The sequence below is a fragment of the Solenopsis invicta genome, chromosome 11 (assembly GCF_016802725.1).
Source record: "Solenopsis invicta isolate M01_SB chromosome 11, UNIL_Sinv_3.0, whole genome shotgun sequence".
NCBI lineage: Eukaryota > Metazoa > Arthropoda > Insecta > Hymenoptera > Formicidae > Solenopsis > Solenopsis invicta.
In genome coordinates this window covers 11,315,566-11,332,399 of record NC_052674.1, presented here as the reverse complement: position 1 = coordinate 11,332,399, position 16,834 = coordinate 11,315,566, and the positions used below count along the sequence as shown (strand labels likewise).

At 40.2% G+C, this 16,834-nt stretch overlaps 1 protein-coding gene across 1 annotated transcript; it reads right to left on the bottom strand.

The window, feature by feature from the left end:
- Positions 1–952: 952 nt before the first annotated feature.
- LOC105201409 (forkhead box protein D3) lies at positions 953–9,272 on the bottom strand. The gene is given in 3 exon segments (XM_011169410.3): positions 953–2,673; positions 6,160–6,832; positions 6,834–9,272. Coding segments are annotated over 3 exon segments (1,551 nt in total). The 5' UTR covers positions 7,449–9,272; the 3' UTR covers positions 953–2,410.
- Between the last annotated feature and the right edge of the window lie 7,562 nt (positions 9,273–16,834).

The following is a 16,834-nucleotide window of genomic DNA, read 5'->3' as shown; positions in this document are numbered from 1 at the left end:
GACCTCTCTCTCATCTCCGCTGGTGTTGCTCAAATAAGGCGCGCGACTGTCGGCCCAAAAAGGCCGAAAAAGAAGAAGCCTTCCGCCGCAGTCACTTTTATGGCGGGCAAACATGCCCTTCCAACGTTTCTTAACGGCAGCATGTTGCTGTCGCTCACGATGCATCCTGTCCGTCTACGAATATCTCAACATTTCGAAATTCGACATATCCAAGAAATACAGATCCTTACGTGACGAGCCATGCCATCTTTATCTTATGAATCAAACATCTCTTTCCTTTGAAGTATTTCTATTTAATTTCTTACTGATCGAAGGAAATTTTCTATTTTTTTCTTTTTTTCTTTTTTCTGTACAGTTGAGAGAAATTTTTCAAACGTTGCGAAAAAGTAAAAAAGAAAAGTCACTCGGGTGTGAGATTTAGAAAGCCGCGTCATCGAGTTTATCCGTCACCCGATGACGGATGCGTCTCCGAACTGTCTGATGACTGACGTTGGGGAATTTGCTAGTCGGGGCGAGGCTAGTCGGGGCGAGATAAATATCTGGAAGAAATCTTCCGCGGTATCAACAAACTGTTATCGTCACCGCAAAACCGTTGTGACGTAAACGACTCGTGCAGGGCTTCAGTTTGATCATCAGCGTTTATAGCATGCGTGACACCCCCTTGACGTCACAGTTCTCTTGTCTTGAGCGAATCTACTCTCTCATTGTCAGTAAAATTGCACTGATTTGCAGCGCTATACTTATAATTATGATCAGCAGTGATTATTCACCGCCTTTCAGTGATTCCGCTTAAAAGGAGGACGCTCTCACTGGTCTGAATCAATGTATTAATGAAAGACAGTGTATATACTACTTATCACTGATACAGTTATAAGTGTAGCACTAAAATTAGACTATTCACCGTCTTTCAATACGCTGATTTTGATTTACTTCCACGCTCTTAATTGTCGTCAAAATTGCAGTAGATTAATAAATTTGTAATTTGTCTTTGCAATTTTTAAAAAATATTTTGCTATGTGTTCGAAGCATCATTGAAAAATATAAAGATATTGATAGAAATGAAACCATTAGTTCACTCTTATATTTCAATCTCTTGAAATTTTATCATTAAAACGATCAATTTATTTTGTAACGCTTATTTGTAACAAACTATAGAAATAGCTTTATAAAATGTAATTCTTCATTTTTTTAATTATTATCCTACATCTTACCGCACACAAGATAGTTAACATAAATTAATTTTACACAAAATTTCAATTTTCCGAAAGATTTAACAAAATCGTTCAGTTGAAGTTTTGTGTTTCGTGTGATCAATTACGCCATTTAATACGTGTCAATTTAATATCGGGATGGAAAGTCGGGCACCAAATTATTGAGAGACATCAATGAGATCAACAAAGAATTTTCTTAGCAAACATTATTTAATTCTACAGACTTACTTTCTGCGTTAAATTAATTACATCGATTAATGGATCATAAATACAAATACGGTCGAGATTCATCGTTTCTTTTTTTTTTTAAAGCGGACACATTTTCCGATGCGCATCACGTTGTACACGCTTGAGCCACGATTAATCATAATATCTCTTTTCTTTTTAACTATTTTATAGTTAAACTATATTTTACATTTTTCTTTTTACATATTTCGCTTAATCCCGCAAATTGAGAATCGAGTATCTCTTTTTTTTCTTCTGATTATGAACATCAATTCGTAAATCAAATTTATTGGACTACAAAGATCTTGAAAAATCTGCAATTTTATATAATTGTGCGCGTAAATCAGTTTTCCAATTCTAAATCAATGTTAATAAACTTAATAAATTTGAGAAAAAAATGGTAATGTGAGCTCCATTTAAAATTACGTTAACAATTAATCTCTTTAATTTGTTTCTCAGACCAAGTTATAAAACAGTTGCCACGACTGGCATGATTTTTTTGTTAAAATTGATATTTATCTATTGCAAGTTACTTATATCAAAGTTTTTTCGTGTAACGTTTAGTGTCAAGCTTAAAGCAGCAAAATAAAAAACTCACATTGTTATCTTTTCCTCCATTAATTTTTATAGCTAATCATAGGCTATAAAAATTACGTTTCACTGATTTTAAAATAAAGTATCTTTAGAGAAGAAAAATGATAAAAGCGAATTAAAAAACTAATAGCTCACATGTTAGATTCGATCAACGTTATTTAACAAAAATTGTCGTTTTGTAAGTTTAGCTTATAACTCTGTGTACATTTCCAGGCATTATCAGAATGTACATAACAAGGGAATTTAACTTGAGATTTGCTCATTTTTGCTGACAAAAGCGCGAGGTGTTTCAATATTTCAAATATGAAACTTTCAATATAAAAAATAATTTTACGGATTAACTTATTGACTTTTTCTTTTTCTTGGGAAAGGAAACGTCTTCACATACTATACTTGATCTGATCGTAGTACATCGTCGTGGGCGGAGGTGTCGATGCGTGATGAATATTCGAGGAAACTGTGCCAGGTATGTTGGATATGCTCAGGCCGCCGATGTTGCTCAGATTTAACGAGCCCAGCGAGCCTAGGGAGCTCAAGGTTACCGAGCCTCCGGGATGCGCGAAATAGGATGGCTTCCGGTCAATGATGCCGCCACCGGAATTGTTCGAACTGGAGCTGGAATTGGTGCACGGCATTTTTATCCCTGAAACACAGATCAGCAGATTATCCATTATTCGAAGCTACGTATCACTTTCGTCGAATATTTTACAAAATGCACGAAAGGTCTCTTCATCAACTCGGAATTTTCTCCTAGCTTACGATTAAACTGGTGTATAAAATACCGATGCCCTAATCTTAAATTATCCATGTGCCATCAGCTATATTAATATGCAATCTTTGGCTGGTCTTTAATTTCAAGATTAGCGATGTGCAAATGTATCCGTGCAAATTTCTCTTGTTCGTTCCAACGTAACAAGTGAAGTCCAAAAATATTTGATCCCGATTCTTCAAGCGTTTACGTGTCCGGGTAGGATTTCATTTAGTTTTGCTACTTAAGACTGCACGCGACGTAAGAGTAACGCTGGAAAGAAACGAAAGATCTCACGATAGAAATTGGTACTTGGGCAGGCATCCATAAATCTAAAGCTCCGCCAGTTCTCAAGTAGCTTCCTCTCGAGACCACTTCACTCGTGTCTCGATTTTGTTTTTTTTCTTTCTCTTTTTTTTTCTTTCTCCCATCTCAATTTTCGCTTTTCACGCAAGTAGATCACAAATTTTCTCAATCTCTTTCGAAAACTCTATCTTTTCCTTTATTTTGTTTTTTTTTTTGCACAAGATTGCTCAAAATATTTACGTTCGTCGAGGAAATTTTTAATCTCTTCAGCATTACCGTCTCAACCCTTTCGAGGCTTCGAAATTTGGAAAACGCGTCGTTCCTCGGAGATTCCCTCGAAGATCTTCGAGTTCTCTCGAATCGACATGACGACGCCTCGGAACGACGTCCACGTGGGTGGTCCGATGGCGCTGCTGCCAGTCAAAATCTCTCTCCGTGGATCCAAATGCTCTCGGGCGCGACTGTGCTCGCGCCATTTCTTCTTCTTCTTTTTCCTTTCCTCTTCTTCGGGAGCGCACACGCGGCAACGGCAACGGCAACGGCAGCGGCAGCGACCGCGCGAGGATGCTGGCTTTCAAGGAGCACAGAAGTCGCTTCTAACCGAATACCGGCACAACAGGCCATAGTTCGGAGCAAAGAGATCGCGCTCCAGAAATATACGGAGAGCGCGGCGTGTAAGAAGAGTAAAAAGGCATGCCTACGTGGCGTCTGTGTGGATCGATCTCGTTTACACTTCACTGTGACTGACGGAAGACGAACAAGAAGAAGAAGAAGAAGAAGAAGAAGAAGAAGTCTGCGGTGGAGGAAGCGTGGGTGGCGACGTTTATCTCCTGTCGATCCGCGTTGTATCGAGATACAGAGGGAAGAGACTTACCCTCCTTAATCGAGAATTAGACCGTTCGCAAACCGGGATATTTGTAGAGCCTTGGAAACACGCCGGTGAATATTTTTCCCCCGCTTACTTCGCCCAAATTTGGTACGTTGTACCGCGCGCGGTGTCGAATTACGGGTAAATACAAAAATGCGCCTGGAATATTTTTCGGACCCTTTCAAATGTTAGCTAATTAAGCTTGTAAAAATAGTGTACAATAAATATTTCCCCGATTCCAGAGAGAGCGTACAGCCCCTCAAAAAAAGAAAAAAAAAAACTGCAACTTTATTCGAGATTTATGAGATTGTCAGACGGCTGGCTAATAATTGTCGAAAAGTTTAAGATCGGGCCGAAGACTTACGAGGGTTTAAATGAACAATTTGCGGATCTCGACACGTTGTCGGTAAGTTAACGCCGTAAATATTACGATGCTCCATTCTACGTAGGGTTAAGGCCGAATTAAGTCACCTCGTTTACACCTCCGATAAATATTTAGGCGATAAACGATTCGAGCGCGCACTTGCTACCAGCACGCGACTACGTTGGAGAGGCAAGAGGCTGCATTTTACGCGCGTTTCGATAGTGCTTACTTGCACGACGCATAGAGCGTCTACATTGTTATCACGTCGTCCTCGGCTGTCAAAGAAATCATTTTTTTTTTTTTCTAAAATATTATAACGCTATATTGACACGAAAAATTCAAGTCTAAGGAAACGCATCGGTTACACAGTTACACAGGTTGCAAATAAGATATCGCAGATGCGGCATGTATACGATATATACCTCGCGTAGAGAAAACTGTCAAGTGTTTCGTTACCGTTGCCATAAAACGCGGTGTTAACGAGCGTTTTATTATCGCGTCGTCGGACGCAGACGTTGGCTAAATTAATCTCGCGAGAAAAGGAAACGACGACGCCTCGACGCTTCGGTCTTACGGCGGGTTACACGTGTTAAGTTACAAGGTACAAGTTACGAGCCCGAAGCGTCGTACAGGCGTGACAGGAACGTCGCCTCGGTTAATCGTTTCTGTCAGCGGCGGACGACGCGCACTGTATCCACCCATCCTGTGTATTCTAGAGATCTTAATCTTTTTAACACGCTATTATGGTCAATCAAAATTATCTAATACTAATTATGTAGTCACACAAATTATCCAAATACCTCGCCGTATTACATAATAATATCTTTTTTTTTGTTTTGACAGTTGTTACGAAACTAAACGTAGAACTCGCTGCACTCAATATCGTGCACGTTTTGCAGATATTTATAATTATACGTCAACGCATTGGAGATTTATTTGCATTATACAAGTAATTAAAAAGAAAGCGACATGCATTCGTACAATGAAAATTATATATTAAAGTAATCAGACACGAGAATAATTTCGAATCGAGTGAGCATTACGCGCTCTTCTGATACAAAATTTACCTCTTTCACGCATAGCAGATCTAACGAATTTTGGCCTGGTATACGGTCACGAAATTCTAGCTATAATGGAAGGATGGAAGGCTCGAAAGAGTAGTCGCGCCGTCATGGTTTCACTTTGCAGGACACGGCGCCTGAAAGATCGTAAACTGTCTCCAATTTTCCAGATGGCCCCTATATGACGTCGCGTCAACGTAGTCCTCGCAATGCAAAGACAGCTCAAAGGTCGCAGGCAAGATTTCGCTTCGTTGCGTTTGTTCGCGTCGTGTTCTGCGGTCTCGTATTTTATCAAGCTCGCACTTTTAAAAAATTTTTCAATAACGAGGTAGGTCGTTTCCGATTCAAATACGTTCTCGCGTTACCTTCAATAAATTACCGCACGTAAATATCTTATGCCTCTTTCAGTTTAGACCGTTCCATGTTTCATTATATGCAAGTTTTTTTTTTTCTTATTATACATTTCGTATGACAATTTTATATATTACAATTAATTTACATAACTTTGGATTTAATATTAATCATCCGTTCGTTTATCGTCATTAAAGTTTCAGAGATAACTTTTTGCACCAATACTGGTTCACAATATTCACTAAACAGTGTAGATGGAAGCTATTTAGAAATTAATAATGCAAACTCACAATGCAAATACGCAGCGATAAAGAAAATTGTTTTGAAAATTGCTTCGAGCATTGTTTCTTGTAATGCCTTGGCAATTAATAACAATTAAAAAATACATAAAAAGAAAGACGCAATAAAAAAAAAGAAACCCCGCGACTCACCATGATCCGCGACAGGAGTTTGACATCCGCTGTGCGGCGAACTGACGTTGGTCACAGGGCTGCTGTTACCACCCGGCTGCTCCTGCATAGACTGCATGGCGATGTTGACACCGTGGCCGGTGGCATTGTTGAGACCGTAACCGACGTAATAATCCTGCCCGGGTGCTTGAGTGGTGGGCGTCGAGTTGGCGCACTTGTAACCCATCATTGTGGCCTCGTCCTTGTAGTCGGCATGATGCTGCGGATGATGATCCTTGACCGTCGGGAATCCGTCGGCCGGCGGCCTGTACGCCGTCAGCTGATCCTGGCCGCGAGCGCTGAAAGCTCCAGGCTCGCTTTTGAACGTCACCAGCTCGCCGTTCCTGTAGACCGACGGCGTCGCCTCGGCACCGGTCTTGTACGTGACCTCGGTGGTCTTGTAGGTCACCTCGGCTATCGGCGGCCCGGACTTGTACGTCGCCGGGCCCTCCGGGTACGTCCAGTCGGCAGACACCGCCGCGCTCGGCGCGTACATGGCGTATTCCGGATAGTTCTGATACTGATTCTGATAGCCGTTCGCGTACTCGATACCTCCGGGTCCGGCGGCCAGATTCTCGTAGGGACCGGGCGTTTGCACGCCAACGCCGGGACCGGCGCTCGAGTAGTACTGCGGATATTGCGTACTGCGGATATTGCGGCTTTAACGCCTGACACTTGCGTCGAAAGCCGCGGGGTCGCCGCCGGAAGCTACCCTCCTCGAACATGTACTCGGTGGATGGGTCGATGGTCCAGTAGTGACCCTTGCCGGGTCGACCCAGACCCTTCGGCAGCTTGATGAAGCACTCGTTCAGGCTGAGATTGTGACGTACCGAGTTCTTCCAGCCCTGGTACGTACCGCGGAAGAACGGGAAACGCTGCTGCAGGAACGAGTAGATCTCCGAGAGAGTCAGCCTCTTGCCCGGGCTCGATTGGATCGCCATCACGATCAGCGCGATGTACGAGTACGGTGGCTTCTCCTGGCGTCGCGTGCCAGGTTTTCTCGCCTGCATCTCGCTGCTCGTCGGATTGCACATGAGCGGCTCCAAGCTCGTCTCCTGCGGCAGATTACCCGCGCCCATTGGTAATACTGCCGATCGTGCGGCCGCCACCGTCGAATTCGGATGCACGACGACCGTCTGTTCCTGCTGCTGATGCAAGCTACCAGCGTCGGACTCGTTTTTCATCATCAACCGCACGTTGTCGGCGCCGGCGTCGCGGGCTACGGATGCCACGATCACACTTTGGTCCATCGAGCTCTGCTTCCCGATCATCAAAGTCCGCCCATGACAAGCATCTTACGCGCGAATATATCCCACGGATTTGCACACAATCTTCGAGTACACTGGTACGCTCGGTGACGATCCGAGGGACAACACGCGGCGTGCAGCGTTAACACGAAGAAAAGAAAAAAAAAAAGAAACCGGCGATATTATCGTCACGCGACGCGTTTCACGCGAAAATCATTGTCAAGCCGATTCCGATCGAGAATCCCATCGTTTCGCGGAGCAACGACCCCCGCCGTCCGAAAGGGGACCTTCGCCGTATTCCAGTAAACGCGACGCCGAGGTCGCGGATATTTACACGGTTGGATGTAAATTGTTTGCGCGATTCCGCCGCGGAGGGGTCAATTATTTAGACTCGCTTCGTCGGCGCGTAACGAGCTTACGTCGGGTCTCGAGTCGCTATGATGCGCCGCTAAGTGTTTTCGGATGACTGCCGCTCGCCTCGCACGGCACGGGAGCGGAATCTGGACCGCGGATGACGTTGATCGCGGCATGACAGAACCAGAGAACGGGCATCCTCCCACGTGGGCGGTCCGGACGGAATGAAGCACCCGGGACTCGGATTGGTCGTAGGCTGATGTTCCGCACGAAAAGCCGAGTGCTGCGCCCAATGGCGCCTCGAACCGCCTTCGACTCCAACGTCTTCGTCGTCGTCAACGAAGTTATGGGGAATTCAATTGCGTAATGGCGTTATTTGGATTCGCGTCCGCAGACGGTGCGTGACATCGTAGGATTCATTACATGTTGTATGTTACGCGACATTACACGTTACAATTGAAGGATGCCACTTCGGATTCGGCAAGCTGTTTGCGACTGAACTCGTTAAACTGAGGACGAATGATCGACTATATGGAATTCTGTAGATGCGCTAAGGATGACTCCATAGAAAGTTCGCGAGTTTCAATTTTACTTCAATTTATGTGTAAATATTGAAAATTACAATTTAATTTGCGCAAATCAAATTCATCTGTTAAAATTATCTACGATGCGGCAAGAAGAAAATGAGATAGGATCTAATATTCGCTTGTTGAAACAAAGTGAGAAGTGTACATCTAAAAAATGAAGAAATATTCGTAAGAATCTTAATAATTAGATTTTTAGATAACAATTAGATATTTAGAATATCAAAATAATTCAGTGGATGTCTAAGAATTGTCTGAGGATTGTTTCGAAAATTCGGAAGCACTCTTAATTTTTCATCAGTTTCCAAGTTCCAAAGTTAAAGATATAAATAAAACGCTCATGAAAGAATGTAATTAACGCAAAAATAAGTGCAGAAATATCAGAATAATGTTACGAAAACTTTAGATTTTTTTATATTTGTCTACAAAAGATCTATCATATGTAAGAATTACATTCATACAAAAGTTAGATCGAGATATGCTCTCGCTTTAGCGAATAATGACGGATTGAAGACGCATTTTAATCGGGATTGGTGATCTACTTGCAAAATGTTGTACGTCTACTAATTGACGTAAGTCAGACTTACATTTTGCAAGTAGACTATCAATATTATATATTAATATTTTTTAAACCCTGGCTAAGGTAATTTTTTCCATTAAATTATTAAAATTAACCGTCAATTTAATTTGTGATATTATTTTTAATGTCAGTGATTGCGCTTCAAGATCGACCGTGTTCGGCGTGCAGTTTATAAAAACTAAAGATCTATTTAAGATTTAAATATAAAATAATATTAATCACTGGATCCAGCCTCGACCACAGTTGGCATTTCTTTATTTGTGTACGATTCAAAATTCTCTCTAAATTATTATTGTTTATAACATATTTTAATAAAATAGTATTTATAATATTTATTCAATGTCCTTTGCTAAAATATCGAAACTGTTTCAAGATTATTAATCTGAAATATCTTTGTAATTCTTAAAAATCCGATGAAATTCTATTTGTCAAATTTTACATAAAAACTTTGTTTGCCTATTTAGATTTTGCGAAAAAAAAACATCAGCTACAGAGTGATTAAAATATTCATGGACGTGATTGATTCCAAGATATCGCAAATATATTTAAGTACTTGATACCAGTTTATTGACGCAAATGAAAATTCCCGCGACGATGTAAACGATGTTTAAGCGCTCGCCAATACCCTTTACACGAGCGGTTCATACTTAGTTTGCTTGAAAATTGCACAAGTGAGTATTGCTTCGTCGGATATCACTATCTATACTTACGATGAGTAATGTATCCGTCTTCGGAAACCGCGCGGTGCACAGCCGCGAATGCATACGGCGCGAAGATGAAGGTAAGCTATTGGTCGGTTTCTTAGCCAACGGGATGCTGTGGGTCTTGCTCCGCCCGTTCGTAGAACCGCCTAACCATTTCTTCACAACAGGATCTTTGTCGCGAAACCAAGATTTTTCCCTCGAGCAAAAATCTCCTAATGCTAATTTTCTTAAAGTTTGAACGTATTATTGATATACAGTAAAAACATCAAATCTCACACGAAATTAAAGTTTTACTACTAGCATATCGATTTCAGAATATGTATCTCATTTAATAAAAATTGCATTCTTCAAATTTCATTTTCAATGTTTTATCCAAAAAATAAAAATAAAAAAAAAATAACTTAACGGAACGCCTGTCCAAATTTCTTCTAAACGATTTCTTTTTCCTAAGAACTTGGAGAAAAGAATTAGAAATATTATATTATTTCAAAATGTTATATTAATCATATATAGATATGCGATTAATAAATTAAGACCTTGCGCACAACGGAAGCAAATTAAATATTGGAATAGGAATTAGAGTTTTATAAATTAGTTTCCTCACTGAACGCTATAGATAAATAATAAGTTAGGTTGTATTCTGCATAATACATTTACGTGTTATATTTTATTAACATCCATTGTGCGTTACATTTCAATATTCATTGAATAAACTAATTCTAAAAAAAAATTTTAATTCTTATTCCCAATATTTAATATTCCTGCATTGTGCGCAGGGCCTAATATGTAAATAATATTTTCAAATATAATACATAAGTGCAACAGTTAAATTTTCAACGGACATTCGTTTTCTTGCCGAGTAAAAAATTACCACACGCATTTTACCTCTCTGGTTTGATTACGATATAATTATAATTTACTGTGAAGATAGAAATGATTTTCTTGCGCAGCTATCGGTGCACGTGTTATAGATCCTCGTTTTCTAACGTCGTCAGGCAATCGTCACTCGATACCAAAGAGAACGTCAATGATCAAAATGTCAATGTCGGTCGATCGAGACGAGATATGTTTATTCGCCTTCACGCGTGACCGAGTGTCAAATGACCAACAGAAAAAGAATTCATGCCTTATCACGGTGCCCTGTCCCACGTGCTTCACTTTATTGCGATCCTTGAGAGACTGATCTCGAAGGGATGGCTCTTTCGAGAGGTCGTAAAAAGGAAATTTTACTCGTAAAATACAAGAGTTTGCCATTGAGAAAGAAAGGGGGGAAGGGGAGGGGGAGGAGAGCATCAGTTAAAAGAAAAAGCAGAAATATATATGCTATAAAACATCGAAGCCAGATAAATTAACTTTGAGAAGATTTTTAATTTTAAATATTGTTTGTGAAATTGGCAGAAAAAATTTCGTTGTTAACAATAAATCGATGGAACAGAGCCAAAATCGCTATTTTTGGACTAATTAAACTAATTTATCTCGGTAATCTGACGTGATAGTATTACCACATATGGTATTCTCCTCTATAAAGTACAAAGCAACTTGTCATGCTCAATTGCAACAATAGAATATTTAAAATAATATAGAAAAAGTCTAGCTCGTGTGAGTGAATAATAGAAAAACAAAAATAATTAGATCTTAAACGAGCAAAATTCATTATATAAACTCTTAGAGAAATAACATCTACAATATAATAAATAAAACTTTACAATGGAAAAATTATTTTGAATTTATCTCAAAAGTTTGGATCGAAGACTTATAGAGTTTTTGTAATTCGCGATGATATTGATAGTGTTAATTTATTAAAATGTACTTATTTTTAAAATTTCACTGATGAAGGCTCTGTGCAGCAAGAAACGCGTTTGATTGATTTATTATTGTACTCGCAACTTTCAAAATAATTTTTCCATTGTAAAGTTTTATTTATTATATTATAGATGTTATTTCTCCAAGAGTTTGTATAATAAATTTCGCTCGTTTAAGGCCTAATAGATATTTATTTTTTTAAGATTGTGCAGGTTTCGTTTCCCTTACGTTACGTGGTCTAAGAAAAAAAGGCGGAGAATAGGTATGTAGATTTATTCATCAATAATTCATTTGATATTAATTAAATTGAACATTAGGGAAACGGTGGCCGAAGATGTTAGACCACACGGTGGATGCTGTAGACCACGAATTCTCAGGAGGAGTTTGTTTGCCTTAGAGCAAACGAGCCGACGAAAGAGGAGCAACGCGGCCATCTTGTCTCTGTCTTCGGACTTCCTCTCTGCAACGAGCGTCGGTTCTTCTCCTCGCTATCTACATCATTCACTCGTTTTCTTGGCCCATTTCTAATTAGGACAATGAATATCAAATGCTGCACGGAGCTCTTCATATTTTCCGGAGCTTAGAAACTCTGAAAAACCAGAGTTACTTCAACACAAAGTAAAAATCCAGTTTAGCGTAATTTAATTCGTACGCAAATCTTCGTTCATCAGTAGCAAAATAAATTTATTTTTCTAATACTCTATATTTTTATTTGTGTACGTTTAGCGTTAGAGAAATCCTCTTTTCAACAATTTACTTAAAAATCTATATGCTCTTTAACAAGACTTAATCTTTCGGGTGTGCATAAATAATTAATTTTATTATCCCATGTCAATTTTAATTCCGGAACTGTCATTGTGTTAAACTTGAATCTTATGATTCTGTCGCGTTGTAATTCGTTTTGAAAGATCGTTAGAATACATTCCAATTGTGAACTCGAGATTGGGTATTACATAAAAAAAAATTTAGTATTAAATCAATAATTCATTGTTTCATATATAAGCAAGGATATAAAATCTTTCTTGGAAGAATTTATAATCTCAAAAATTAATATCAAATCAACAATTTATTGTTTCATATATAAGCAAGAATATAAAATCTTCTTGTAAGAATTTATAATTTTTCACAGACATAATTTGTTTACATGGAAAAAATTTTTCTCTTCACGTAAGCAAATTATGTCTGAGAAAAATTATAAATTCTTACAAGAAGATTTTATATTCTTGCTTATATATGAAACAATAAATTGTTGATTTAATATTAATTTTTTTTTCTGTGTAGCGAACTTTTAACTTATTTTACAAGGGGTTCTCTAAAGAGAATTCCATACAAGTAAAAGCGTTGTGATTACGCTGACATTTAAATGCCCTCGGGCGAACATGCGCTAGAATCAGTGGAGGCTGCTTACGCCAGTAATGGGTCTCGTGTCTTAAGGGTTGAAAGTCAAGTGTTTTGGTCCTCGTGACGATCGCTCCTCTCTTCCTCCTCCAAACCGAAGAGCAACCCTCGTGGCACGCCTGTTTACCGTTTTACTACTTTCGAGCCCTCCCGTGACATTTTCTGCGACAGGCTGGAGTGCCTCTCCACGAGAAAGTAATTGGCTTCCGCCATAAAAAACCGGAGGAAAGTGGGAAGATGCGTGGCGCATCTCGGGTGGCAATCAAATATTTGTACACAGTACTCAAAACCGCTGACTTAACGCTACATTTCAACTACAACTTATTCCGCTCTTTAATTATTCGCTAATTTTGTCTGCGATTGACGTAACGAAAAAAAAAAAAAAAATGCATTACTGGCGCACCAGCAAATTGTCGATGCACGAGTGCAATCGGCACGCGGCGGGTCGGCAGAGCAATCGGGCAACTTTATTGCGAGGGTCGTGGATGCATGTCTTTATTTAAGATAAAAGCGCCTCACAAAACCGGGACCACCCCAGAAAAAGCCGTGTCGGCGCACGTGTGCTCGTAGGAAAACCGCAGGCCGGAACCAGATATTACGGTCAGGGCGGCTTCCGCACGTTTATACGTGCGTGACAGGGCGGTCCTTTTAATTACCTCGACTGCGTTTTCCGAGAGCGATCATAAGCTCTGTTGTTTTTTCTACTTCTGGATGTCTGAAAAACTTTACTGCGAGGAAATGTTCTTTCAGACGGAAAGGGAGAGTGAACCGTTTTGCCACTCACAGAATTCTGCAGTACGTAATAATTCCTCTTTTAAAAATCGTCTCTGTATCGTTACAATTTTATTGCGTCGTGCGGCATCGCTTACACTCATGTTCCGTTTTGTCGCACGTGCTTGGATAGGGCAAGAAGGTCAATAAACAGGGCGCAGGATGAGGATAGCGAATCTTCGGGCGACATCCGAACGAATTTCGAGCGGCGAGAGACGCGGTACGTAAGACGAAACCGTCAACAGGTGCATCTATGAATGGCCGAACGAAAAGCCGACACGAGCTGCGCCGAGCCGCGGTAACACGCGCGTATCGGGTGTGCGCTAAAAAGACAGAGGGAGAGGGTTCGTAAGGCGGCGCGGCGGCCACGATCGACGGCGACGGTATAAAATTACGGTATCGTGTAAACAGAGAATCTCGTCGGCGCGTCTGATGGCGGCCTGGGTGGCCGTCGGGTCCGGAGGCTTCACGTGTTCCTCGCAAGCGCCGGAGGAGGCTGCAGCGAGCGGCGAGTGAGCCGAGCCGAGCGGAGCGGAGCGAGCGAGTGCCTCCACGACAATAGCTCCGACAAGCGAGATCCGAGCAACGCGGTTGTATTTATAGTGCCCGCGTCGCCTTTCCCGACGCTTTTTCCGCCGGGAATCGCACCAATTTCCTCGCGCATATTTCTCTTCCCGCCGACGATCTACCCTCGTTACGCTCGTCGAAAGCCTCGAAGGGGATTTCCAGCGCTCGCCGTGTTTGTTATCCCCGCCCGATATCTCTCCTCGTGGTTTATTATATCATCCGCCTTGAAAATCGCCGAGGAACACGTGGAAATTCGGCGCGATTCCATTTATAGATTTTTTTTTATTTTTTTAACAAAATTTATACCGGTCGGCAAATTTGGAGGCACAAATCTCGCGATTTGTATTTCTGCTTTCCAAATACGAAATTTGTGAATTGACGAGCACGCGGCCTTCTGTAACCGCTATCAACGGATTGTGATTAAAGAGCAATCGTTGCACTGGGGCACCTCTCGCGCGACCGCCTACGGCGCGATCCCGCGGTTTTCGACAGAAATCCGCGTATAGAAGAAGAACCCTGCGCTTTCCGAAATAACCAGCATGGCCGGATAAACGTGTCTTATTTTGAGAGCTAGCCCTCCCTCTCTCTCTTTCTCGCTCCACCTACGAACCCCGTGATCTTACGCAAAAGAAACACTATCCAGACACGGCGTACGACGAGCCGCAGAAATTGGGAGAAATTACGGCGTTCGAGAAAAGCGGAGCAGACGAGTGGAAATTTATGGAACCGTCGTAGGTCGATCTGCTTTTTATTCGTTCAGCGACACACTCTTCCGGAAGATGGAAGAAATGGAAAAATAGAGAGTGCCCATCGTTTTTACAATTTACAAAATATTGGCGTTCTGCAGGTTTGTTAATAATTAAATTGATCTGAAGTCCTCAATCGTCCGATCGTCGCAAATTTCTGATGAGAAAGAAAACTAATGTAATTTACTTTAAAAAATGATCGCTGGGATGATATCCCCCCCCTCCCTCTTTCCCGCACGTCGTGATACGGGAAAACCGTTCTATAAGCGACGTAATAATTTATCGACCGTGTTTGTTGGTTTTAGCAAGTGATTTATGGGATTAGATCGTATCTCGCGACGCGCCCTAAGAACGCGCCAGGATTTTTCACTATTCGTGGCCGCACCCCCGTAGAGTTTGGCTGTTTACGCTATGCGTGTACCCCACTTAATCCCATGTTTTACTGTTTAGATCTTGACTACCGTAGGGGGTTGTTCCGACACGATCTGTCTGACGTTCCCGTCCCACGTCTTCGTACTTTTTCTCCTCTGGCATCTCCCTTTTTTTTTCTTTCATCGACGTAAAGCAGGTCCTCACGGATATACGTCCAAGGCGAAAGATACTTCTACTGCACGAGATAAGATGAAAATCTGATGAAAACGAAAAGATCTGAGGAATCAGATCACTGAACGTTGCGCAACACAGCGTATTCCCATCTCGCTATTAACATTTGAGTCATCTTAAATTGTATATAACTTTAGTTGGCAATTACGTGTGAAACGGCGCAGCGTAGCTAATACCCTCATACTTACATTGAGAGAAAAAAAATTACTAAATTTTAAGAAGCATTTGTTTGAATAGTTGCACTGTTACAGCAAATAAATATTTTCTCAATAAAAAATAATATAATAGTTAAATTAAATTAGTGGTACTTGTACTAAATAAATATTTAATTTTTGCAAAGACTTCAATCATTTAAAAAAATATTTATTATTATAAAATTTAATAATTTTTTATTAAAAATTCACCGTAGAAATCATGTAAAATAGAAGGCAAATATGATGCGCAAATAAAATAAAATTTGTAACATTAACTTGTAAATATTTTTAAAAGTAATATAACATCAATTGTTTTTAATGATCTTTTTATATGGTTTGAACAGTTGCACTGTTACAACAGTACGTAAATATTTACTCAATAAAAAAATAATAATTAAATTAAATTAGTGGTACCTATTTAAAGAAATATTTTTTAAAATTTATTAAGACTTAGTCATGTTTTTTCTCTCAGTGTGGAAATCATGTAACATAGAAGGCAAATATGATGCGCAAATGAAATAAAATTTGTAACTTATAAATATTTTTAAAGATAATATTAGTATAATACAAATTGTTTTTGACAATCTTTTTATATGTAAAATAAATCAGTTAATTATGCAAAACATCACGTAATTACACAATTAACTTACAAGGATATAATAACCGTGATTGATTACTGCAAACAAACACGGTGCAAGTGTGAGGTGAAAAATTATCGTCGCTTCCCTCGTGCACGATCCAAATGGAACTTGGAGCGTTACAGCTGCGGCCATCTTGCCGCCTCGGGACTTAACAGCCTCGTTAAACATTAACGGCCGTTTGTTAGAAGGCTCGAGCTACCGGAATAGATCGAGGAGCCGCGAATGCAACGCGGCTTTTACTCCGCGAATCATCGATTCGCAATTCAGTTTTCCGCGTTCCAATACTCATTGTTACCCGCTAAATGCGCTCGATTTGTTTCCGTTTACCAGCCTGGGGACAGTTTAGCTTAATAATTTAAAAGTATAATTAAAAGTAGCTCAATTTTTTTTCACTTTTTTTACGGTTACGAAAAAATGAATTAGAAAAAAAAAGTTTGACTTAAAAAAAATAGAAGCAATAATTAA